Genomic DNA, 24,139 nt, shown 5'->3' with positions numbered 1-24,139 from the left:
CTCGTGGTAACACTTTGCACTGCAACAGTGTGATTCTTGCGTTTGAATTTTATTACATGTAAGTGATTGGAGTAACAGAAGTGTAGCCTAACAATATTTAAGAATATGTTACTTGTTTTGATTCAGTCTGCAAAACCTACAGACTTTTTAAAATATTCTATTCATTCCTGTCTACTCTAGTTAAACTTTTACTGCCCCCTGTGTTTTGAAAATGAGTCCACTTCCATAGCAACCTGCGGTGTGTCTGTAATTACACTGAAGGGTTTGGCTGACCGAATGTGCTCTTTATCAGCTCCCAGTTTCAAAACCTTATTTTTGAGCTGAACATGTGTGGAATTTTAACAGGTAAGACTTCTACTTTGAAAAAATAAACTTACTATTTGGGAGTTTTTAAATTGCTATTGGTTTTGCAACTTAAGTTTTTCTTTCTGTTTTAAGAGTTTCCCCATCTTACTGCTGGAAATTTTGTAAGTACATGAATTTATTTGACATTGGATAACCTCATCAAATTCAAGGTCCATGTTTAATATTTGTATTCATACAGGGGACCAACCTGGCCTCTGATGACGTATTGGCTGACTTCTTTAATGATTTCTTAAGTCTACCGGTAAAGTAATCCTAAGATGTAGCATATTTTTGACATTTTACCATGTAAACCATTCTTATACCCTTACCATCTTTTCCCAGTCTTTCTCAGAGGCTTTATATTACAGCCGACAATCTGGGCAGTTTGAGTGGGTGAGTGGAGCAGCTCAACTTGTCTCTACAAGGTCAGACTTGCACCGCAGCAAACTACAGCTTCTTACTTCTCACTCCACTGTGCAGACTAGAACTACTCCTGTAGACAACCAGTACACTGTCCTTGTAAGTAAATAATGCCTTGGTGTGGAAATACCTATTTGGATATATGCTCTTAAAGCGACGTAGCACAGGTCTGTACTGTAGTCTTAAGAGCTTGGCTTGAGAAATCTCTGTCTTTGACCTTTGCAGCAACTTGACAAAGAGCAAGGACTTCAGTGGATTGTGAAAGAACGATTGCCCTTTTTCCTTCTAAGTGATTGCTATATTGAATACAGGTACCGTAACTGGTGGCATGTGGCATTTGATACTATAACAATTTTATCTTATGAATTTTACCAGTTCCAGTGAATGTGTCTGATAGGATCCAGTTCTTTTTTTCTGCGATTAGTACAACTAATGCTTGCTTACTGACCTACATGTTAAAGATTAGTGGCTTCAATCAGCCTTGACACAGTAGAACTGCTTTTGTCAGTGATTATAGAATATAAACCTCTTGCAGTACAGTGTAGTTATTATCTAGCTTTTAGGAGTCATTGTCAGTTTGTGTTGCTCTACTTGACAGTCTTAGTCTGCTTAATTCCCTATGCATTTACTGAGAGGCCTTTTAAGGTCACATTTCTTTACAGATCACATTACTAACCGACTTACAGTAACTTGAAATCTATACGCAGAAGCAGGGATAAAGACCTAGCAGTAGCTTGCATCAGGTAATTCCACATTTTGATCAATGTCATCTGGTCTTTCCCAGACTAGCCAAGCTGGTGTTTCAACGGGAGCCGAGCCTCTGTGTCCAGAGAAGGAAAAGCAGCTCAGGTCGAACCACCCTATCAGCATCACAACTGCATTGTTCCCCCCAACTTGAGAAAGAAAATAACGCCCTGAATGTCGTAACATGCTCCGATTCCCTAGAGAACATTTCATTAAAACAAGGTGAGTTTCAATCAGCATGTGTAAGTGTTTTCTATGTGTGTGCAGACTGAAGTCTAATTATGAACAAAAGATTCTTATGCTGTCCTTTTCCCTGTTGTTCAGGATCTAAGAGAACTCACAGCTTGGTATGTCTGCCCACTGGCCCGGAGGAATCTGCCAGATGTTTCTTCAGCCATTCTGCCCGAGAGATTCTACATACCACTTCTAGCTTGTCCTCCTCATTTTCCTCTTTGTCTAACTTAAAATGTGAGAAACATCAAGAGCACCAGAGCACACAAACGGAATTGACAGAGCCTTTAAATGGAAACCCAAAGGAGCAATATCTCCAAGAGTCCAGTAGCCAGAATGTGGAGTCTTCTGAACTACAGCTAGAGTACCTGGCTACCAGACTGATTAAAAACGTGCTTAACAATGCATTGAATGTGGTGGATGGTCAGAGCCAGGCAAACATTTCCGACTGTCTCAGCAAGTTGAGAGACCAGACAAATTGTATCAGCAAAGAGAAATCCTGTGAATGTAAAGTTTGCCAGCGTTCAGCTGTTGGAGGGAGAGACACATTGAAGGAGAAGGAGGAGAAAGTTCAAGTAGGCGAGAGTGGAAAAGAGGTGGATGAAAAGACAGATTGGGGAAAGGAGAATAGAGAGGTGGGGAGCAGGGGCCCTGGACAAGAAAATATGCCTGATATTTGTTGCCATGGTGCCTGTTGGCATGACAACAGACCAAGCCTGGATAACTTCAAGGAGTTTTTACAAGGAACACCAGGAGAAAAACTAATTAATCTGTGGATGGATATTGAAAAACTGAAAATAATTGAGCACAGTGAGCGGAAGGGCAGGTGAACATGGTCTTTTTTCTAAAGTTCAAACCCAGCTGATTGTTGTATGTTTAGAAATCATAATTGAATCAAAAAAAAAAAATCTCTCTCTCTCTCTCTCTCTCTATATATATATCTATCTATATATCTATCTATATATCTATCTATATATATATATATCTATCTATCTCTATCTCTATCTCTATCTCTATCTCTATATATCTATCTATATCTATATATCTATCTATATATATATATATATATTTTATCAGGTACCTGGTCCTCATGAGGAGCCGGTACCTGCTAAGCAGCAGTCAGAGCAGTCTCAATGCAGAGCTGCTCTCCAGGCTGGGACTGTCTACATCCCCCTGCTGGACAGAAGAAAAGCTGACCTCAGTTCAGCCCTGCCTCACTAAGGCTCTCCTCTGCTACTGGTGAGTCACATTTAGCTGTATTCACCATCCTTACAACTATTCAAAGGTTATCTGTCAGCGCACGTGTGTATATATTTCTATGGTCATGTGGACAAATTGTTGTGAGGATATTTTTGGGCAGTTCTCGCAACATAAAAGGGCTGTTTGGAAATTAAAGCTCAATGTTTGCCAACAGGTCTCCTCGGTTTTGGATGTCTCAATGTGTTCAGGAAGACCATGGTGAAACCCCTGATGTAGGGCTGTGCTTTAACCATTTATTTGACAGACAGCCCCATCGTGGTTCTTTGACCCTGCAACCTCTCCACCCTGACACGTGCCTGCCTCAGTCTCCCCTTATTGTCGATAAACAGGTAGGGACCCTGGGTGGATATGGCTGCAGATATCACTTTTGAAATAAAACAGACAAAATGATAGTCAAGTACGGGTTGCCCACTCTAATTAGTAGATTAGAGTGGTGCCAATGCTTTGCTAAATAACAGTTTAAGTTACTGTACTGATGAACTATTTTGCTGGTTGTATTAAAGGTTTTCTTACCTGTGTATGCATTTTGTCAGTTACACCCTAGCAGTCAGTTACAGGGCAGCAGATTAATGGAAAAGATGCTACAGGCTCTCTGCTTTGACTCGCGTGCTGGCTGGTACTTCACACAATTCTGTGAACAATCTGGAAACCAGGTACTATATCAGCTGCTGGATAAGTATCTGGTTATGGTATGATGGTATTGAGAGTGTGAATATTTTATTTAATCTCAGCTGTGGGAGAATGCCGTTTACTTCTGGACTGACCTGCAGCACTACCATGAGCTGTTCTACCAAGATGGGATGGACCCCTACAGAGTACAGAGAGAGGCACAGGTCAGCACACATACACACACACATACTGTAACGGCTGTGCACTGTGGAAGGCTACACAAGTCAGTAATGTGAGATAACTGTCAATAAAGGAGGAGGATGCATTTTTGTGTTAATGCACAAAAACAAATCTATTTAATAATAGACCCCTCATGTCTATGCTGTCGTGATTAGGACAGGGCCACAGGACAAAACTTTAAAATCTAAACTGAGAAAAACTGCTAAATATCACAAAAAATACATTTTATGGATAAAGATGAATAGAAATAGATGCAATTTGGATTTTTTGGCTTTTGAATAATGTTTGCACAGCAATCCTGCCAGTAGTGTAAGCAAAACAAAAAAAGAACCTGCAACCATCCAATAGTTGGCATTTTTGCTTTATAAGGGATGATCAATAGATTTCTTCAAAGCAGTTTTTGTTTGATTGACCAATTGCTAAATCAGCTCCAGCTCTGTTGGCCTGCTACCTCAGTTCTACCTCACCGTGTTTCTCTATCCTCTTCACCCATAATGAAATGGAGTGATTGAAACAGCCCAAAAAGCAAATGAGTCAGACCCCCCTCAGTTGTGTGCCAGTCTAGTCACCCAGAACCACCCTGCCTGGAAACGGCTAGACCAGGGAGGAAAGCAGAGCCATAAGGTCCAGAATACCTCACAGTGAACTCTATTTTCCTTCAGTTAATCTTGAGCTCATGAGAGCAATGCCATTTAGATGATTATGACTTAGTGATGTGGCCAAAAAGGTTAAATCAGGGAAATTTATGTGGTGTGATGGCAACAGTGATGAGAGATGGGGAATATTGTGTATGAGAGCTCTGAACAGTGGGCAGTCACGAGGAGAAATGTAAGTGATGATGTTTTTATGATCTCTCCTCTCTTCTGCTCTCCAGGTCCTTTACTTCACTTATCTGTACAGTTCTGCCAGGAGGAGCATTGGTTTGGATGAGAAGATCAGAAGGGAGGTGTACAGCAGACTGATGCCTGCTTTTGAGGAACTGTTTGACAAGGTTGAGGAGCACACATTGAATATTCTGCTGCAGCCATGGACACTGCTTATCAGCAGGGACAAAGAGTCCTTTGAGAAGGTGAGTCAGTGCTTCACCAGTGATTTTCTTTAATATGTTCACAGAGGCCTTATGATCAGAGATTGTCCTCCAAGTGGATAAACATCTCTGTTTTGACAAACATTTGACCTGTTGAAATTATGTCCAACACACACAGAGCTCTGACTGAAACCAAGGAAGCAGAAAGAATATGTATACAGAATATAAGAATATGTACAGTGAGCTTATAGACACTGGAATAGGCCAAAAAAATCAAGACAACAAAGAACAATGAGTGGGTAGCACAGTAATACGATGGATCAAATCAGTTCCCACAATTTCGTTCTCAATCTTTGGTCCTCACCAGTTAATTACCACAGTTGGTATAATATTATCCATCCTGTGGTGGGATGGTTATTTTCATTTGGTGTGTGTGTGTGTGTGTGTGTGTGTGTGTGTGTGTGTCAAGTTGCGTGTGCAGGAGGAGGTGCGTAGGGTTGATGGTCAGGTGTTCAGGAAACTCCAGAGTGGGTACGAAGAATCCGAGTGCCAACTGAAACAGGTCAGGTCAGCCAGCATCCACGAACACCAAAGATTTGTAGTGGCAAGAAAAAGTATGTCAAGCTTTGGAATTTCATGGTTTTCTGCATAAATTTGTCATAAACTGTGATTTGATCTTCACGTTAGTTAAGAGTATTAACAAATATAATGTGCCTAAAATAATAAGACAAAATAAATTCTGATCTTTCATGTCTATTGAGAACCTTTAAAAACCTTTGTGAACCCTTTCAATAATGACCTCAAAAAATTTCAATTAGTCAGGTATTTGTATACCTGGAGTTTGGAGGTGTCCTAAGGGTTCACATACTTATATTTTTTGTGTTATTATATATTTTAGGCATGTTATATTTGTTAATACTCTTGACTTAGATAAAGATAAGTTCAGATTTTATGACAAATTTATGCAGAAAATGAAATTCCAAAAGGTTCACATACTTTTTGTTGCAACTTTATAAAATGTTGGTGACCAGTTAATGGTCAATAAACACTGATCTGATGTACACATCACACATCCTTGTATTGCTTAGTACTAATGTTAATTAGCTGTTTCAAGATTTCCATACAATGCAATGTAAAAATCTACAGTTTTTTATTTTCTTGCCACCTCTTTTATTTATTTATTTATTTATTTATTTATTTGTTCATTGTATTCTTGACTCCCCCTGCTGTTTCTCTACAGGCGGAGCAGTGTGCTTCCATCCCATATCTCTCTCCTTTTACAAACTCTACTGCCTTTGTAAAAGCACATGATTTTCCTGAATCTTGGTCCAGTGTGTCTTCGAATTACCAAGGTTACCGTCTTGGTTCCTTGCTTCGTCACCGCCATGAGATTGGGCACTTTATGTCTTTCCTCCAAAATCAGGATGCCAGGTGAGCTGAGGAACACACGCAGTTTTCTCGTCAGATAGTATTCCCATCACACCAGCATATACAGTATATTCATAGTCATACAGAGGTGGAATGTATGATGATACAGATAGAAGATATCTACTACAGTGCAGTACGTTAAAGCTGATGCAAATGTCACATTTGTGTTTCTGCACAGCATCCATCTGACATGTTGGCTGGATTTGGAGCAGTACAGGAGGACTCCTCAGAAAGACAAGGCTGTCAGACAAGAGAGGTCGTCTCACATTACAACCAAATACCTCAACAGGAAGTACTTTTTTGGTCCTGACAGTCCTGCCTCTGCAGTCCAACAGAATGATGTACGTCCATCACACAATTTGAAAAACAAATGTTCTTTTTTATTGGCAAAAATACACATTTTTGTGTAGTCACCGCTGAACTCCAGTGTTCAGTTTGAATTGTTGTCAGCTTTCTGGGAATGCATTAAAGAAACGGGGTAGAAACATGGGACCCATGACATGACAGTCCCAAGACGAGATCTGAGCTCCAGCTGAAGCTCAATAATTACATGTGGAAAACTGTAACTCATACAATTTCCCATCTCTCTTCTTTGGTATCACGCTGACTTGATGCTGACAGCTGTGACAGCGGGGAGTCGGTATGGAACAGGGGATGAGAGGACATGGTTGGAATTAAACGGCAAAGATGGAGAGGAGTGTGGTTTGAATCCAGGAAAGACAAAGAAGATCAGCTCCAGTAACCGTAACAGTAGGATGGATAAAATCTCTCTTGACGTTTATAGAGATTAGGTTTCCGGACTGTAGGATCAGTGCAGGAAGGAAAGATGTGCAGAGTTGGGATGAGTAGATGGGATAGATAGCAGCAAAGCTAACTTTCTTGATTGCAAAGATGGTTGCTATGTAGTGTTATACTGTTACAGATGTTTCCATTTAAATTGGCTTTAAAGTGGATGCTACTAAACTTTATTAATTACGTACAGTTGCACTGTGTTTGGTCATTTGTTCTGCTACCAGAGTTCTATGGTGGTGTGGCAGACTGGACATTAATCCATTTAGCCTTTATATTCAGCTGTGTCATGATGCATTTAAATGCTAGTTAGCAATTCAGTCACAGCTGCTGGAGTTCAGGTGTTTTTAGGTGTTGCATAATTTACCATCTCAAATTTAAAAAGCGTTTTCCCCCCACACCACTTGCAAAGTTACATAAGTACCCCTGCTTTGAAAGTAATGACTACTGAAGAATCTTTCTTGTTCCTGTAGCTCACTTGGTTCAGAGACAGACATGCAGTGTACATGTGGACATGAATTCAGCTCTGGGGCATGACCTTAGTCATTTGTCATCCACATCTCATAAATGCCATTAAAATCATTATAACTGTGCATTTGGATGATGATGCCAATTTTAGTGTTTCTCTGTAGGATTGGTTCTGGCTGCCATCTCAGCGTTGGTTCTCATCTGTGTGAGTGATACAGAGAGACTGACAGCTTTACTGCTTTGGCCCTTCACTCTTTCAATCACTCAGTCATCCAGTCACAGATTGGCCTCCTTTCATCTACTGACTCCCACTCCAGTGCCATGGCTGGTTCTCATTTCTGAAGGCTGCGTGAGTGTGCACGCATGCCTGTGTGCGTGCAGAACGAGATGAGAGAAAATATAAATAGAGAGACGCAGCCAGATCGATGTTTGAAGACAGAAAGCAGACAGGGAAGATGAAGAGAACACTGGGATTGTGGGGATGAAGAGCACAGCAGGAGTGAGGAAGTAGAGGGGTTTTCAACTGGGGGTCCCACTGCAGGCAGTATGTCCACCTCCTCATGTGGTTTTATTGAATCTATAGACATGTTCACTCAGTATTTTGCATTCATTTCAAACACGTGAGCACAGGCAACTGCATATACTGTGGCTTTCACCTACATGTATGTTGATGTTTTTTTTGTGTGTGTAGATATTGCGTCTGGCAGGTGGACTGGAGCGTCTGAAGCTAGACTGTCTCTCAAACCCAGTTGTTGTCGAGATCCAGGACATTGTGAGGAACCACATTGAGAAAACATGGCTGCCTCAGTTTCTGTCCACACCAGAATTTGAAGAGCGGCAGAAACACAAACCAAAGGTGGAAGTGAACTCTTCAGTTGTGTTTATAGAGAGCTAAACTTTTACATTTATATTACATTTACAAATTGGCCAGTTCATTGGTGTTACTTCATGAGTTTGGGTTAAAGTATTTTACCAGTCCTAAGTCATGTTTTTTCAACAAATGCAGTATAGATGTGAGACACAGTACCAACAGTATCTGATGCAGCAATTTGTTGGTGACATTTGTGATTTTGAATGAAATGCCTAAATAACGTTTGGGTGATTTGCCATTTACTATGATACAAACATGTATATTCAGAATGAATTCCATGTTTAACATAAACACTTAGCATGTTTCCATTCGCAATGGAGTTAAAGGCCCACTGACCCACTAACAGGACTCCAGACTAAGCCATGTTTGAAGTAAATAAGTCCTTATTGGGGTCTGTGCTGCTCTAAAGTGAAAATATAGAATTATTTAAGCTTATTTAGACCCTCAAGAGTTTTAAAATCCATAAAATAATAGTCTTAGTACTCTCAACCTTTCTACATATAACATACAGTAGCAAGAAAAAGTTCACCACAGTCACTAAGATAAACACAATATCCCAAACAGTCCCAATCTTTTTATTCATGTGTTTAACATGTCGGCCGGCATCAGGTCTCAGCTAACCACGGAGGGGCGGTTTAGAGCCACCTGGACTCATAAAACCACTCAATCAGTGTCAGTGTGCCGTTAACAAGCAGCGTCGGCCACCTCACAAAAAAAACTCTGATCAAGAGCTGTCGATTTGCACGTAGCTGGAAAAGGTTACATTCTTCTTGCCACTGTATTAAGCACAATTTCTGATTAGGTTAAATTTGAGCTTTGCTAAGTCTGAGTTCCCAACTTTGTGGTTCAAATAAGTATTTGTACTGTTTAGGTTAAATCATTTGACTCTTGGTGAATATTGGCCTTGAGACAAGACAGAGATAAGAAGTCAGACACACATTAATGGCTCTGCTATGTGAGAAACCACTAAACACTGTCCAGTCGCTTTCTCAGGTTGCCTCATCAGCAGCGTACAAACCGCAGATTCTGCTGCTCTGCCTCATTATGTTATCAAGTTTACTATGTTTGGCCACACGGATCCTCTCATTAAGTAATGAGAGGTAGATGTAGTTTAGCGTTACATTCTGGAGGAGGACACCAGTGGAGCAGTGGAATAGACAGCGAAGAGGAGGACGGAGGAGGTCAGGGGTGGAGGACAAGTGACATCAGATAGGTATCTCTGAGAGTGGAGGAGATGTATCACAGGAAATGAAGACTGAGGGAACGTTAAAGGTAAAAAAAAAAGAAGAGAGCTTTAGTTACTGTCTGTGACAAAGAGCAGCAGCGTGCAGAGCAGGCAGAGTGATCCTCGTTCACTCAGTTTCTAACTTTTGACCTAGTGTGTGTGCGTGTTTGTGTTTCTGTGTATCACAGCCCCAAGCAGCTGACAGGCTCTCACAGCGCGTCTACTGTCGACGCAGAATAAGGAGAGAAGCCTGGAAGGTAAGGAGAAATACTCTGGGTGGAGGGGTGGAGGGGGCTACAAGTTTTGAATGTACAGAAATAAGGCATTTCCTGGCCTGAGAGCATGTGTGATTTACTTCATGACTTGGCTTCAAGCGCTGGCTTTGTCAAACACCATTTTGGCCTTGTGGTCGTTTTTCCCAAATTGGATCCAGGATAAATAAGATTAAAGCATCAGCAGAACTAAGCGTCCTTTAGTGTTTGGAATGCGCTCCGTGTCTGTCTACGAGCAGATATAAAACATGGACACTTCCCATTTTAAGCAGGATGATTACAGGAAGGAGTTTTCCTACATGATTGTGACTACAATCTCTGTGATCATTATCTCATCGCTGGCAAAGAGCAGGTTTTCAGAATTAAGGAATTATCTCAGTTCTGTGAGCTGAGTGTGCTGCGCGGTCTGTAGGTCGCCCATGGTCTCTACTGCCAGTCAGGAGCACACGGCACTACTACAAATAGAAGATTCTGCAAATCTTTGTTTTCTGTTAGCTGTGTTGTTTCCACAGGTAGGAGATTGGTATTATTTGTCCCTGAGACAGTTGTATCTTTGTCTGTGAGGTTCAACTAACCGCTCACAGCCTCTCATCTCTGTTGTGTCTCCCTGCAGGCTGACGGCTTGTGGATGAGCTCCTCCAAAGAGATTCTCCTGTTTCGACAGATTCTGCTTAACCCTGTCACTTGTATGCAGTTCCAGCACTTTGTCTCCCTGAAGGGAGACTTCCTGGAGAATGACGTGCTCTTCTGGCTGGAGGTGCAGAGGTATAAGGTAAAAAAGGACCTTTTACAGTTTAAGTCTGAATCTGATCTGAGGTCTTTGTCACATGCTATCCTGCGTCTCTCATCTTTCAATTCTCCTGCTGTTCTTCTTTTCAAATTTCAGTGACACAACATTTTAGGAGCAGGGGTGTGTAGCTCACACTCTTTCATTTTCTTTCATCCCCTCACACATACAGGATCTCTGTCACTCTCACAGTGATGAGGCCATCATCCAGCAGAAAATCTCCACCATCATCGGCTGTTTCATCAACTCGTCCATGCCCCCCGCCCTCCAGATAGACGCCCCTCCTGAACAGGCCCAGCGCATCCTGGAGAAACGCCACGAGCTCGGCCCTTACATCTTCAGAGAAGCACAGGTTGTGTGTGGATGCCCAGAAGTGCAGTTTGTGTTGTATTGTCTCCAGTATCTGTGCTTGACGCATGTTCTTTTCCCTTAATGCAGATGTCAGTCTTCAGTGAACTGCTGAAGTTTTGGCCTGAGTTTCAAGAGCTGAGCAGCAGCATCCAAGAGGAGCATCTCCTTCCACTGCTGCAGGAGAAACGGGTCAAACACAGAGCCAGAGTGCGAAGACAGAGGAGGAAAGAGGAAGAGGAGGACGAGAGGATGAGAATCCAGGTGTGGAAACAAAAGCAAATGAGAGAGCAACAGTGGAAGAATGTGGTTGTCCAGCTTCTAATATCACTGCAGCATGAAAATCTGTGGTAGAAACAAACTCAAGTCAATCTGACCTCTTGTTGCAGGAAGAGCTGGAGACAGGCGAATCCAGTTTCAGAGAGGAGGAGGACACAGATGATGACATGGATCAAGAAGAAGAAGAACAAGAGGACAGAAGTGATAAAAAGCAGTCGAGGACACAGAGCAGAGCACTGCTGACTCCCACACAGCCGGTATGGAAGACGTGTTAGTGTAAAATGTTTTCTTATGAAGGAAGCCAAAAAAAAAATGAAATAATTTGATTTGATAATGATTTGAAAACGCATCATGTCCAGTGACAAAATGAAGTGTTGAAAAATGAAATTACACTGAGAAGTCCAAACAAGGCTTCATCACTTCCAACCAGACGATAAAGGAAAAATGCAACTATTGAACCGATTCTCCAGTCACATTACATCTTACTCGCCCTCTGGATCCCTGATGTTCCCTCAGTTAACGTGGTCCTACTCCAAGTACATGGCAGCGCTGAAGAGAGAGGAGCTGCTGCTGAGGAGACATAGACAGCTCGAAGCCTCGTTCTCCACAGCCTCAGGTACTCACACACACTAATGCATTCCCTAGCCCCTTACTACTCTGTTACAATTGCTCTTTAAACACCTTTTTAATTTGGAGGACCGGCTAAAATGTCCTCACTTTGTAAAAATATCCTCGGCCCAATGGTTAAAAATCCATGCTGGTCCTCACAATGATAGCCATACAAACACACACACACACCTGCCTCCCCCTTTTTCCCCCAGGACTCAGTGAAATTCCCCTGTCCAGCACTTTTGACAAGTCTCTCCTACCAGTCAAGCGTAAAAGCAGGAAACTGTAACACGGAAATAACATTTAGCTGTTCCCACAGTGAAATCCAAGCAAAATCCCGGCTCTGAATGGCAGTTGGTGCCAAAGCTCTGTCAAACCTGTCTCATTATGTAGAACCTGTTCATTCAGTGTCGATGTCCTTCGCAGGAGTTAGTCAGTCTACACTCGGTGGGTGTGTAAATGAAGCGTGAATTTCACACAGGACTTAGTTCCAGCTCATGATTAATGAGGGCGATTGCAAATGAAGCGCAGCGCAAATAGTGTTTTAATGGCACGGCGTGCACGAGCAATACTCTTAGGAACAGAGATGGAGATCATGAGTGATTCCTGCCTGGTGGAGATGAGCTCAGCGTGAAGCCTGGACAAGACACGTTGAGCCAATATAGAAAAACGCAGCTCTGTGTTTGTTTCTAACTACTCCTCCCATCTCTTAGTAGTGCTTAACACTGATTCAGTCCGTCTCTGTTCCCTCCAGGCTCCTCCTTTACCTGCAGCATCAGGTCAGCAGGCAGTAAACAGAGCCACAGGCAGCCCTCACGCCGCTCCTCTGGAACAGACAGTAAACAGTGTAACAGATCTAGCAGTAAGTGAACGAGGCCTTGACACAACCTTTTACCTCCAAAACATGATTCACCTGCATTTTACTGCAGGAACCTGCAACATGAAATGAACCCGAAATGACTTGGTGCAGCTCAGGTTTGACACAGACGGGTGAGGGTGACTGAAGCTGTTATCGGAGCAGTTTGAATGAAAACTGAGAGCAGAGCTGCTACTGATACCTCGATGAAGTACACGTTTAAGGATGGGTTTACACATGATGTAATAAGAATGTTTTTAAACCAAGCGTGACGACCATTTAACTCTCCCATGGATTAATCCTACTGTCTGGATGCCATTGTGTGTTCATTTTCCAACAAGACTGGATTAATTGACATAGAAATGATAATGAAATGATAGAAAAGTACTGCATATAATTTTTTATTAAAACATTTCTCTTAATATTTCCCATTTACATACATTTAAGGCAACAGACTTAGATTTTACATAGAACCCAGTGGTGCAGCCATAACATGCTGCATCATGAGGGGTTGGCATCATACAACAGTGTTGTCAGACAAGTATGTTACATCATCTATAAAAACATTTTGGTTGGTCTAGTGTCTTTTAATATATACTGTAGAATATTGCACTTAACATTGGCATAGGATATAGTCACTGTAGGGAGACTGAAAACACCAAGAGGTTATTTAGCAGAGTCCGACATTAGAGTGTTTTGTTAGAAATGACAAAGATCGGAGTGACTCTTGTTAGTTTTGTGTGTTTTGCTCATCTGTCAGCCACACTGAGGGTTTCACACACACTGAACAAGATCTAATGCACCTTTGGTCCAAGAAGCTTTAACTCTTGTCTGTCTTTACTACAAGAAATGTCTGAACTCACGTGTTTCTATAATTAAACCTGGTTTTCTCTGAGACTGTGTAATGACTTTGACAATTCACCAGTTTATGAGACTTTGCTGCACTCCTAAGGCATTACCTCGATAGGTACGTTTTACAGAAGTGGGCAGCTGTCTTTTCAGAGCCATTCTACAGTGTACCTCTACATTTTGTAACGCTCGATTGGAATAAGGGTCATTTCTTTGTAGCATACAGCTAATCACAGAAAGTTGTCTGCGTATGTTTCTGTATATCAGTGAAATCCAATCCGCACAGCTTTATTCTTCACCATGGTGAACTTGCTGATAAACACCTTGCTGAAGGCGGGATCCACCAGGTAGTGGTAAGACTTGGTAACAGAGGGCGGTGGCTCAGCGAGAGTCACTGGTGGCTGCAACTGGAGAGAGGCGGTAGATGGGGAGAGAAACTGGGAGGCTCTCGTCACATAATCTACCAGCCGTCGATACTGCTGCTCTGACAGACGCTCCCGAACACAGTCTCCCTGAGGAAGAACAGAAAGATGATGATTATTACGCTGCACATAACTCTGCTGCAAGTGGTGTCCAATCCCACGCAGAGTAAACTGGGCCACATGGTGTAAAACAACAATGACTCATTTAAATGTATACGTTGAAGTGTTTTACTGACATATAGAGGTGGACATCAGAAAAAAAACGACATCATATCATTGTTTTCCATTTCAATATTATTGTTTCCCACCAGTCTCACCTCTGTATCTCTGGCTACTGTCTGCTGCTGTAAGGTCAGTGTGAGCTGCTCCAGTTGTCCTGGCTCCTGTGTACACTCCACCTGCAGATGACAATCGGTCTGTTAGAGGAGCTGTGTTTTTTTTTTTTTTTTTTTTTTTTTTAGTCTAATGTGTGCCTCCCCTGATTGTTGTCAGTTACCTCTGTAATAGGGAAAGCCTGCTGTTGTGTGTCTTCAGTGAGGCTGACCACAAACAGCACCTCAGAGGTGAGCAGCAAACAGCCGGCATGCTCCTGACCCGACCCACTCACTATTGTCACCTCCAGAGCCATGTGGAGCTCTGGACGCCCCAGAGACTGGAGCATCTTCCTGTGGTCAGAGAAGATAACACATTGTACTATTTAATTCTTTTAGTTATTCTGTGCCTAATCTACACATATCCTTCGGAAAACAGTAACATCATTTCTTGTGCGATAAGATTATGTGCATACACACACTCTAACACTAGACCACACAAGGTGCCAAACGAAGCTCAACCTCACGCAGTGTGAGTGACCAATTACGTGCACAAACATCCTGTAATTTACTTTTCTCCATGTTCTCTGTGTGGTTCCTGTCACACACAGGTTCATTAGGAAATAGGTGTGCAGCAACCAAAGTGTTCAGTCATGTTTCTCTGACAGTGTGTTGCTTTTGAAGGCAGGTGCACTGAAGACCAGATGCTGTTTCTGCTCAGTGTCAACTCTGCTCAAACAGTCTGACCCCCCCGCCTGTCTGGGCTACCTGTAGTAGTTCAAATATGCAATGGACTCCTGATGGGGACCAGTTTGACTGCAGTGCAGCATGAACGCAACCACAGGGGAGCATTATCTCAGCAGTCATGTATTTTAAACTTGTCTCATCTTCCTTTAACATTAACACAACGTACTACTCACCACTCGGGTGATGACAGCTAAAGTAGAATGTCCTGAAGAATTAATGGATTTCAAATTTGGCCTTTTTCCTCGTAGCAGTCGACAGTCGATGCTGCTATTAGAAGCAAATATTTGAAAGCTATGGAAACAAAACTAAATAACAGAAAATTCATTACAAAATGCCATAAATGCTTTTTCTGCAGCTCATGATAACCTTCTGGAGGCACAGGCCTCTAATAAATTTTTATGATAACATTAAGTGCTCCACTGAAAAACGTCGGACTAAGAGAAACACTCAGGTCTGCAGGGCTGCACTTCAAGTCATATTTTTTTACAACACCAGACTCAAAGCTAACGTTCTGCTTGGGGCAACAATCAAACTCTATAAAATGACGCCCTCCAAACAATCTCAGGATACAAAGAAAGGTGTTTCTCTGATGGCACAGGGAAAAGTCTCTGGACAGCCTCTTAGTCAAAACAACAGCAATTTCTAGCTTGAAGCTTTGGCTCATAAAAACATTTCAACATAGCTCGATGAGAACAAGGTAGAGCAGGCTGGCTACCATGTGTGGGATTTGTTTTTTTGTTTTTTAAGTTGGTAATGAACCCTACACGGATTTTTTTTCAACAAGACAGGAGCAAATGATGAGAGGCAGAACAGCAGATCCTGTACAGGCCAAGAAAAGCAAAGGCAGGAACACACATCTCATTTCTAAAGCAGAGCTGGACAGAAGCAGAGAAGGAGACTGCCGGATCATACCAGACATATTTAAGGTGGCTGTTCGGGGCCTGAGCTGTCTTCTCTTCTGTGGGCAGATAGAGCTGTTTAGGAAACTGCCACAGTCCTGCTCCATGGAGGATCCCTGTCAGGACAGACACAAAGACAATCAGCATCAGTGGAACCACCAAGGAACTTACAACAAAAGTGTGTTTGACAATAGACAAGTCAACTGATGCCGTCCTGACTTAACTGTCAATCTACAGTCTAATGAAGAAGATGTGATGGAAACATTTCTGTTAGTGTGCAGGTCAGAAGAAAAAAAGATGGTGTGTACATGTCACAATAAGTTCATGGTGTGTGTGTGTGTGTGTGTGTGTGGTCAGTTCCTTCATCCCACAGCAGCAGCAAGCCAGTGAAATCACCATGTAGTTAAAACGGAGCCATAAAGAATGCAGTGAGCTAGACTGATGATGTCAGAGCGCTCTGAGTTGAGTCCTAGAAGCTGTGTGCGTTTCAACAGGATGGAGGGCGACAGCATGACATCACAAATCAATACACATGATCTCCGTACACTGCTGAAAGATTGAGTTTTGCTGTCCTCCTGATGAGGCAGCATGTGGTGGTGAGAGCTGGGGGGTGGGGGGTACAGGTAGATCATAGCCAGGCCCCAGGGAGTCGTGGCCCTTTTATGGAGCTATTCACCTCATTGGTAGTTTATGTCCTACAGCCAAGCCCTGTTAGCGCCAACACACACAGCTCACTGACCCATTCCTCACCCCCACCACCACCTTCTGCCACCCAAAAAATACATTTAGAAGGGAGAGATTGTGGAGGAGTGTTTGTGTTTGATGTGGCTTCTTAGACTGACACACACTAATACAGCCTCGTGTTTATTTACAGTGTTGTTTCCTTTGTTTTATTCTATTTCTTGGGCTGAATCTTTCTTTTTGCTGGCTGCAGGCTACGGCTGTGTGGCAGTGGAATACTTGGATAATAAGCACATCCCCACAGCACAACTTCTGAAATAAGCCTAAAAAAACAAAATGCTTAATTCCACGTGTTATCTTTGACCCACTGTGAACTCACCGTATCCCGTCTGAGACACTAACTCAGCTGCTCCTCCAATGGGCTTCGTAAAAACCCCCACAATGCCCTTCCCTACTCCAGAGATGACTCCTCTCGCTTTGCTACCAGCCGAGCTCTGCATCTCCCATTGCCTTTGGAAGTTCTGCATGGGCTGGTCCACGATGCCGGCTATCGCTCCTGCACAACACAGCAAAACGTCTTTGTTCTTAATTGATGTGCTTTGTTAATATATAACAGATAAGAGAGTTGTAAGCAAGATACACACTGAATACAGAAAACACGTGTTATGTGCATGAAAATAATGTGAAAAAAAAACAAAGAGCAGCTTTTCTGACAACCACATGCTGACTGTATTACTGCTGGTCATGCTTATTTCACACTATCTCTGCGAATTAGCAGCTGCTACTTGAGTGATTATCATTTCTGTATCGACATATTCAATGTTACATGTGAAGCAAGTGATTTTATTTCAGTGACACGTTGGAAACAGACATACAGAATCCATTAACAGGAATAACACAGGAATTCAGACAGGCCTTTCCCTGCAGGAAATATCTGACCCTTCAGTTTATGAATGACACACACGTTGTGTATGTGACAGTGCATCTCAGAAATGATAATCCACTGTAACCCAGAGAGGCGAGCAGCTGTTTGGTTTTCATGACAATATGCTCGGAGTGTGTTTGAGTCTGATTTGAGACAGACTTGAGTTTTACTGCCCTCTGAGTGTTTATTGACTCCCTGCTGTGCCGTCTCCACTGCTTGCTCTCATAGCTCTCTGGACTTGTCTATGTGCCTCTGAGTGTCTGCCAGTGGACAGCAGATGTGTGTGTATGTGTGGACACAGCATGTTTCCATACATATCGAGTGACCTGATATAAAGGCGAGATGGAGACTGTATTGGGCTAAATTCTGAAAACTAATAAAATTCAACAAAAATATATTTATTACTCATTTAAACATAAGTAGTTCTTGGAATTCATTTAATAGTTGTAATGATCCTTTCTGATGAAATTCCAACATCATGATTGTTCCCTTCATGTTTTCCAACTGTACTTTGTCTGACTTAAACAAAATATTACTGTTTTACTGTCCACTGTTTCTGGCATTTGTGCCATTTCTCATCATTTTGTGACAGTACTGTGGTATTTAAAGGGGTGGCTCATTGTGCTGCAGTATTACATCATAAATAAGGAGTTACCGTGTAAAGATTCTGATTATATGAGAGGCCTCAGCCCTGTGTGTACGCATCCCCACTTACCTAACAAGCTAATGCCAAGTCGGGACAGCCCCTGTCTCAGTCCGTCCCCGAGGCTCTCTGGTAGCTGTCGCCTCCACTCCTCCTGCCTAGTGTAGTGTTCCTCATCCAGAGACAAGCGGTCCATGTTCCGGGCCAGACTGGTAGCTAAGTTGGTGATGGATGTCAGCGTGCCTGAAACACAGATGTTCACGTTAAAGTTTAAGGCTTTTAAAAAAAATTAGAAAAACATTTCTAATTTAGACATAGTGAGATAGTGTGGTTACCTTTTGAGATATGTTTGACGAACGAGGTGGTCCCTCTGGACACTCCGCTAACAAAGGCTCCTGGTCCTCGGGTCAGACCCTCGTAAGGCAGTCGGAAGAAGTCAGACACGCCGTTACCGATGCTCCGCACCAGGCTGGCAGGACTACCAAGGATCTCCAAAGACCCCACCACCCAACCTGAGACAGACGGACAACACAGGATGTCAGATGTGTACATTCATGAATAATAATACCACAGTACTGTTACTGTTACTTGTTAAAAGACTGTACTGTTTAATAGTGTGTCATGAATCTAATGCTGGTACATTTGTCCTGAACTGAGTTGGATCTCCACCATCACAGAGTTACAAGATGTTTTGACTCATCCTGTTTAAAGCAGCTTTCCTGCTGTTTACTGGAGAAACTTTTCTCTTTCTAGTAAAACTAGAACTAGAACTTGCAGTATTTTTAGATGCAGCCACAAAAAACAAACAAACAAAACAAACCATACTGTATAATCCCACTAGATTTGTTTTACTGATCGAGTTAAACATATGTACATATGTAACACCTGCTTTTAAGAAGAACATTCGACCTACTAGTCCTTTCTGAGGGCCTTCACATAAATTCACTATCCCCAAAATCCTCCACTTATCAACTTCCTGCCTGAACTCTGCCCACTCAGCAGTTACAGCACACACTGGTACAGTAACATGATGTAATCTTATCAATAAAACCTTTGGCCAGACTAAATTCTCTCTGTCTCTGTAGTACCATTGGCAGCGGTAAAGAGGTCTTTGTTGTGTACTACTTTGTCCTGTAGTACACAACCAAGAACCATGTTTCTTACATTACCACTAGCCATTGTTTCACTGTAAAAACAACACTGTCTTGTTCATTCGCTAGCTGTTGTAATGGGTTCATCTGTATTACCGACTAGTTCTAAATGAAACAGAAGGCAGTTTATTGCTCCTCTCTCCACACAGGTTGAACACGGCCATGGACACGTAACGCTTGACCCAGCTACTACTGCAGGCTGTATGGTCAAAGCATTTTGGTAGAAAAGATTGACAATACACATGACTGGTCGACACAGAGTGATCTGCTCAGAAACTCAAGCTTCCCACCTTGGCTCATAATCCTTTTGTCTCAAGCAGACTTCTTCTCTTTTTCTCTCTGCATATAGCCTCACCAGTTTAGTAAAGAGATTTTCATTTGGGTTTGTTATGCTGAAACAATATTGGCTGTATGGTGCTTCTAGTTTATAATGAATGAAGGCTAATTGTGGTTCTTGTTGTAATATTATGTGCAGACATCTTCTGCTAGCAAAAGTACTCCAAAGGCCTTCATTAGATTGTTATTCCACTGGCCCGTGGTGTTTTCTGCTTGCCAAAAGCAATTTAGAGTGCAGGTCAAACAGCGTTCTGAATAACTTACAAGATGTTTTACATTGCCATTGTATGTTTAATGCTGCACTAATTGTGTCAGAATCCTTCACAAACGCAAGCACAGATGCTACCATTTGTGCACAGAGAAGTACTCACTCCTGCATGAACTCACTTGTGGGCCACAGCATGATTTACAGCCTCTCACTATCTCACCTCTCTCATTCAACCAGTCCCCTTCAGATGGCATGGCTCATTGATATTTATGCACTGACAATTGCATCGCAAAAATCAAATGGCCACTTCTCAAGACGCCAGGCCCTGCTCTGCTCTTATTCTCTGTCAATTTGCACTTCAGTGATGGACTCTAATAGTAGGAAACTAACTCCGGTGGGGCCTGGTGGGCGTTTGTGCTTTACGTGGTCTCCCAGTTGTGGTTTTGCTGAAGCATAAAAGTCCTGACAGGAGCTGATGTTTACAGGGCTGAGTCATGCTTTTAAGCACACACATATAAGGGAGTGTATGCACAGATAGTGTATGTCTTTTAATATTCATATGTCCATGTGTCCATAAGTCCTTGCATATGTAGGCTATGGATTTACGCCTGTGGGTGTATGTATGATTCTGGTACCGTACCTCCTAAAGCTAATCAGTCCCAGAACGTGTTGCTTCCAGGACTCTCTGCATGACGACTCAGGAAGAGAAGATCGTGGTGAGGTGACGTGTTGAAATACAAGCAGAAATGAGGGCTCTAACGAGAGACAGTGGGAAGGAAGTGTCTGGCCAGAACAGTGATTTCTGATGTGGAAATGACTGGGTTAAACCAGACCATGTGTGGAGGCTTTGACTAGACAGGACGACAATGCAGGAGAGCGGTACAGAGGCTTTACAGGGCTTTATGATTCAGACTTAGACCTGGTGGCCGTTCACAGATTAACCATAACTGCTGACACAGAGAGTGTGAAGCATGAGTCATCACTCAACCCTGATGATAAAACATGATAAACGATGACAACAGGAGAATCTCTAATCTTTTTTAGGGCTTCTGGTAATTCAGATTTGGTGCTTCTGGAGCTTGAGCTAGTTTTACTGCACATTCTGCCACAAATCAACAGGAGCTACTTTGAAGCTCATGGGTGAAATCATTTCAAAAGCTCAACTGTAAGCAAGATGCAAGACTGTATACAAGATTAGCAGTCGGTTGAGAATATGAAACACCAGCTGACAGAGAGAGAGGTGTGTGTGTCAGCCTCTGTTCGCCACCTACCAGCTCTGAAGAGGGCTCCAGCTGCGTAGTGCATGGCCAGAGCATGGACCAGTTGCCTGGCTGTGGTGCAGAGCGGTCCTCTCTCAAACACAGAGAAAGAGAGTGGAGTGTGGTCTGATGCGATGTACAACTTCAGGGAAGCATGGATGCTGACGAGCAGGTGGACCGGCTGGATGGTCAGCCTATGCAGCTGCACAGGGTGGACCAATGCCTGCACTGACTGCAGCACCTGAGCGACATAAATATCATTCTTATCATAAGAAAAAAAAATCAAATATTTGTGAAAATATAAATATCATTATTATTTATTCCTGCCTCAACTGTGGGATTATTAACAGATACAGTTTGTTGACATGCAGTAAGCCATAATGAGATTGCTTGCTGCTACTTGCATGTGTGTCCCTGAGTGACACTATGGGTAAAATATAATGAGAACACTGTGACTAAATGAGTTACAGCATCAGCTTCATCACTGCCTAAATAGAAATATTAGGTTATGAATAGTGCACCTGTTCAGGGAGGTCATGTGCTGATCCAGGCACTCTGCTTTTCTGGGTGCCAGCCATAGCTGGGGCCGTGGCACTGTTGGGGATGTAGGTATGGAACAGGGTCTTAATGTAGTACACAAAGGTGTCTTCAAGGTAGACTCTGGCAGGCTGAAGCTGGAAGGTAACCTGAGGGAGAATGTGCACAAAGCTGTGTTTAGAACTGCTGATTTACGATTGTTAGGAAAGTAATAAACTGACTTTGACAAAGTGATTTCCTGTCTCTGAATGAGGATGTTTTTTTTTTTCTTCAAAATCAGCAAAAATGCAGTTGCTATATGGCCATGTGTTTCATAATGTGGAGTGCAGCAGTTACAGAGTAGTACTAACAATGCTTTTAGTAGCACATGTGTGCTCATAAAATTCAGAAAGATGGAAAAATGAGTAATTCATAGCTAATGTGCAGGTTGACAACAGCAGAGTCTACTGCAACACAGAAAAAAATAAAAAGACAGATGAATGATTCCAACCTCCTCCACAGTGTGCTTGTCTCCAGCAAGTGCCATTTTTAGCTGGAGGAAACAAGAGCGTTTGAACTCCTCCAGGGATTCAGGAGACTGTGTGGGGTTGGCATCGCTGCTCCAGGGACGCTTGGGTTCAGCTCCCCCTCTCTGATCCTGGCACAGCAGCACAGGGAAGTGAAAACTTGCTTGGTTATACAGCTGGTTGTCTACTTGCAGGCTGGAGCAGTAGACCTCGATGATAGAGCCGTCAGGCATCAGAGCTGAGATGGGCACTGTGTCCATGCAGGGGTCATTTGCCAACTCTGCGGGAAGAGAGCTCGGTGCCGGAGACAGGCTGAGAAGCAGTTTGGACAGAGTGAGTCTCAGCAGCTCCACCGACCTGGAGGGACTGGTGATGTCATCGCTCAGCGCCACACTGGCTTCACTAAGAAGAACTCTGAAGGACAGCTGGGAAGACCTGAAATCAAGACAGAAATAATGAATGTGAAAGTGATGTATAACGTAGTAGAGTTAAAACTCTAGTTATTAGTTATGGTTGAGATGCATGTGTATGATGATGCTGACTATTTGTAGAGCATATGAGGCCAAACTTATTCATCGTGTGCTGATGATGTTTCATGGATTTTCTACAACCAGAGCACATTAGCACAGATTGTCTGATGTAATTTGTTTACATTTACCTAATGCGATTATATTAATTTCCTGTTTTGCCAAAATGACAAAGCAGCGATGTGTTGATGTAATGGAATAAAGCTGCAATACCATGTTCTACTGTACAGCTAATTTCACTCATGGCAATACGAGAAGGTTTTATTGCCCTCCTGTGGTGAAAACGATCTCTGTTTCTTCATGTTTGGAGTCTAGAAACAGCTGCTGCATGAAAACACTGCTGTTAACAATATTCATAAAGCAATTTGAAGTGAACACAATAAAAGGTAGATACCTTGAGGTTATAAAGAACAACATGCATGGCTGATTTGTAATGGTTCAAATGCACAGGGAGCATAAAACAACAACAATAAACCCACTCCCTGTGCATACATACCTGCTGTGCTGGTTGATTACAGCGTCCACACTGCCCTCTGGTGCCAGAGACAGAACCAGGGTGTCTCTCTCATACAGCACGTCTATGTAGAGACAGCCAAAGCCTGGCAGGAACACCACCTGAAAAATAACACAATACACATCTGTGGTGAGATGGATTAAGACATTGTCAAACAACAGGCAGACTGGTGCACATTTTACTTTGAATAAACTTTGAGGAGGTAACTTAGTCATTCACATATTAATAGCTCAGCGGTGTCTATACATTATTGTGTGTGTGTGAGATCAGTCAGAGTGATCAGTCCCTCATGTGTGGAAAGGAAGCAGACTCCTGCTGAACCCTTTGCTGAGCAGTCATAACAAGTCTAACCTTTAACCTCTCACCTCTACCGGAGAGGTCAGACTAAGACCTCACAGTAACCAGAGATACACAGCTTCAACCCCTACCCCACCCCAACCCGCGGACGGTTAGACACAACATAACCCCACATACTACTACAATGACCAAACGAAAAATACTTAAATACTTTATAAGACAGACACACACACAGACACACAGACACACACACACACACACACACACACACACACACACACACACACACACACACACACACACACACACACACACACGTCTTTCTTTAGTTATGTGCACATTCATTAACATAACACATTTCCTTGTCTCAGAACCTAACAAGCATAACTAAATGTCTAACTCCAAACCCCTAAACTAACTCTAACCTTTATCCTAAAAACAAATCCTAACTCCCATTAACTCTGAAGTTTTTAAAACTGCTCAAAATGTCCTCACAAGGATGACATCAAACCCCTGTAC

The 24,139-nt window shown here is 42.6% G+C and overlaps 2 protein-coding genes across 2 annotated transcripts in view; one reads left to right on the top strand and one right to left on the bottom strand.

Moving 5' to 3' along the window:
* Nucleotides 1–287: 287 nt before the first annotated feature.
* LOC113170475 (regulator of G-protein signaling 22) lies at nucleotides 288–13,039 on the top strand. Its single transcript, XM_026372582.1, has 23 exons — nucleotides 288–345; nucleotides 439–467; nucleotides 545–607; nucleotides 688–864; nucleotides 991–1,076; nucleotides 1,550–1,731; nucleotides 1,834–2,566; nucleotides 2,818–2,979; nucleotides 3,155–3,329; nucleotides 3,534–3,653; nucleotides 3,732–3,833; nucleotides 4,724–4,918; nucleotides 5,346–5,438; nucleotides 6,117–6,307; nucleotides 6,483–6,645; nucleotides 8,253–8,417; nucleotides 9,846–9,914; nucleotides 10,543–10,701; nucleotides 10,889–11,068; nucleotides 11,155–11,328; nucleotides 11,454–11,600; nucleotides 11,860–11,959; nucleotides 12,707–13,039. The coding sequence occupies exons 1-23, from the start codon at nucleotides 327–329 to the stop codon at nucleotides 12,820–12,822; spliced, it is 3,600 nt and encodes a 1,199-aa protein (XP_026228367.1). The 5' UTR covers nucleotides 288–326; the 3' UTR covers nucleotides 12,823–13,039.
* A 180-nt stretch (nucleotides 13,040–13,219) lies between these two features.
* Nucleotides 13,220–24,139, bottom strand: part of LOC113170474 (vacuolar protein sorting-associated protein 13B) — a 278,722-nt gene continuing 267,802 nt past the window's right edge. Inside the window, 11 exon segments of the mRNA XM_026372581.1 lie at nucleotides 13,220–14,169; nucleotides 14,397–14,477; nucleotides 14,576–14,744; nucleotides 16,050–16,152; nucleotides 17,097–17,273; nucleotides 18,358–18,528; nucleotides 18,621–18,797; nucleotides 21,252–21,480; nucleotides 21,761–21,925; nucleotides 22,267–22,717; nucleotides 23,306–23,424. Of these exon segments, the coding sequence (XP_026228366.1) occupies nucleotides 13,921–14,169; nucleotides 14,397–14,477; nucleotides 14,576–14,744; nucleotides 16,050–16,152; nucleotides 17,097–17,273; nucleotides 18,358–18,528; nucleotides 18,621–18,797; nucleotides 21,252–21,480; nucleotides 21,761–21,925; nucleotides 22,267–22,717; nucleotides 23,306–23,424 (2,091 nt within the window). The 3' untranslated portion in view covers nucleotides 13,220–13,920.

The sequence above is a fragment of the Anabas testudineus genome, chromosome 16 (genome assembly GCF_900324465.2).
Source record: "Anabas testudineus chromosome 16, fAnaTes1.2, whole genome shotgun sequence".
NCBI lineage: Eukaryota > Metazoa > Chordata > Actinopteri > Anabantiformes > Anabantidae > Anabas > Anabas testudineus.
This window is presented reverse-complemented; position numbering and strand designations above follow the sequence as displayed.

Excerpts from the sequence above, each read along its gene's own strand:
- LOC113170475 (XM_026372582.1), top strand. Across the intron at positions 608-687 it reads ATGATTTCTTAAGTCTACCG|TCTTTCTCAGAGGCTTTATA; the intron begins GTAAAGTAATCC and ends ATCTTTTCCCAG. Across the intron at positions 6,308-6,482 it reads CTCCAAAATCAGGATGCCAG|CATCCATCTGACATGTTGGC; the intron begins GTGAGCTGAGGA and ends GTTTCTGCACAG.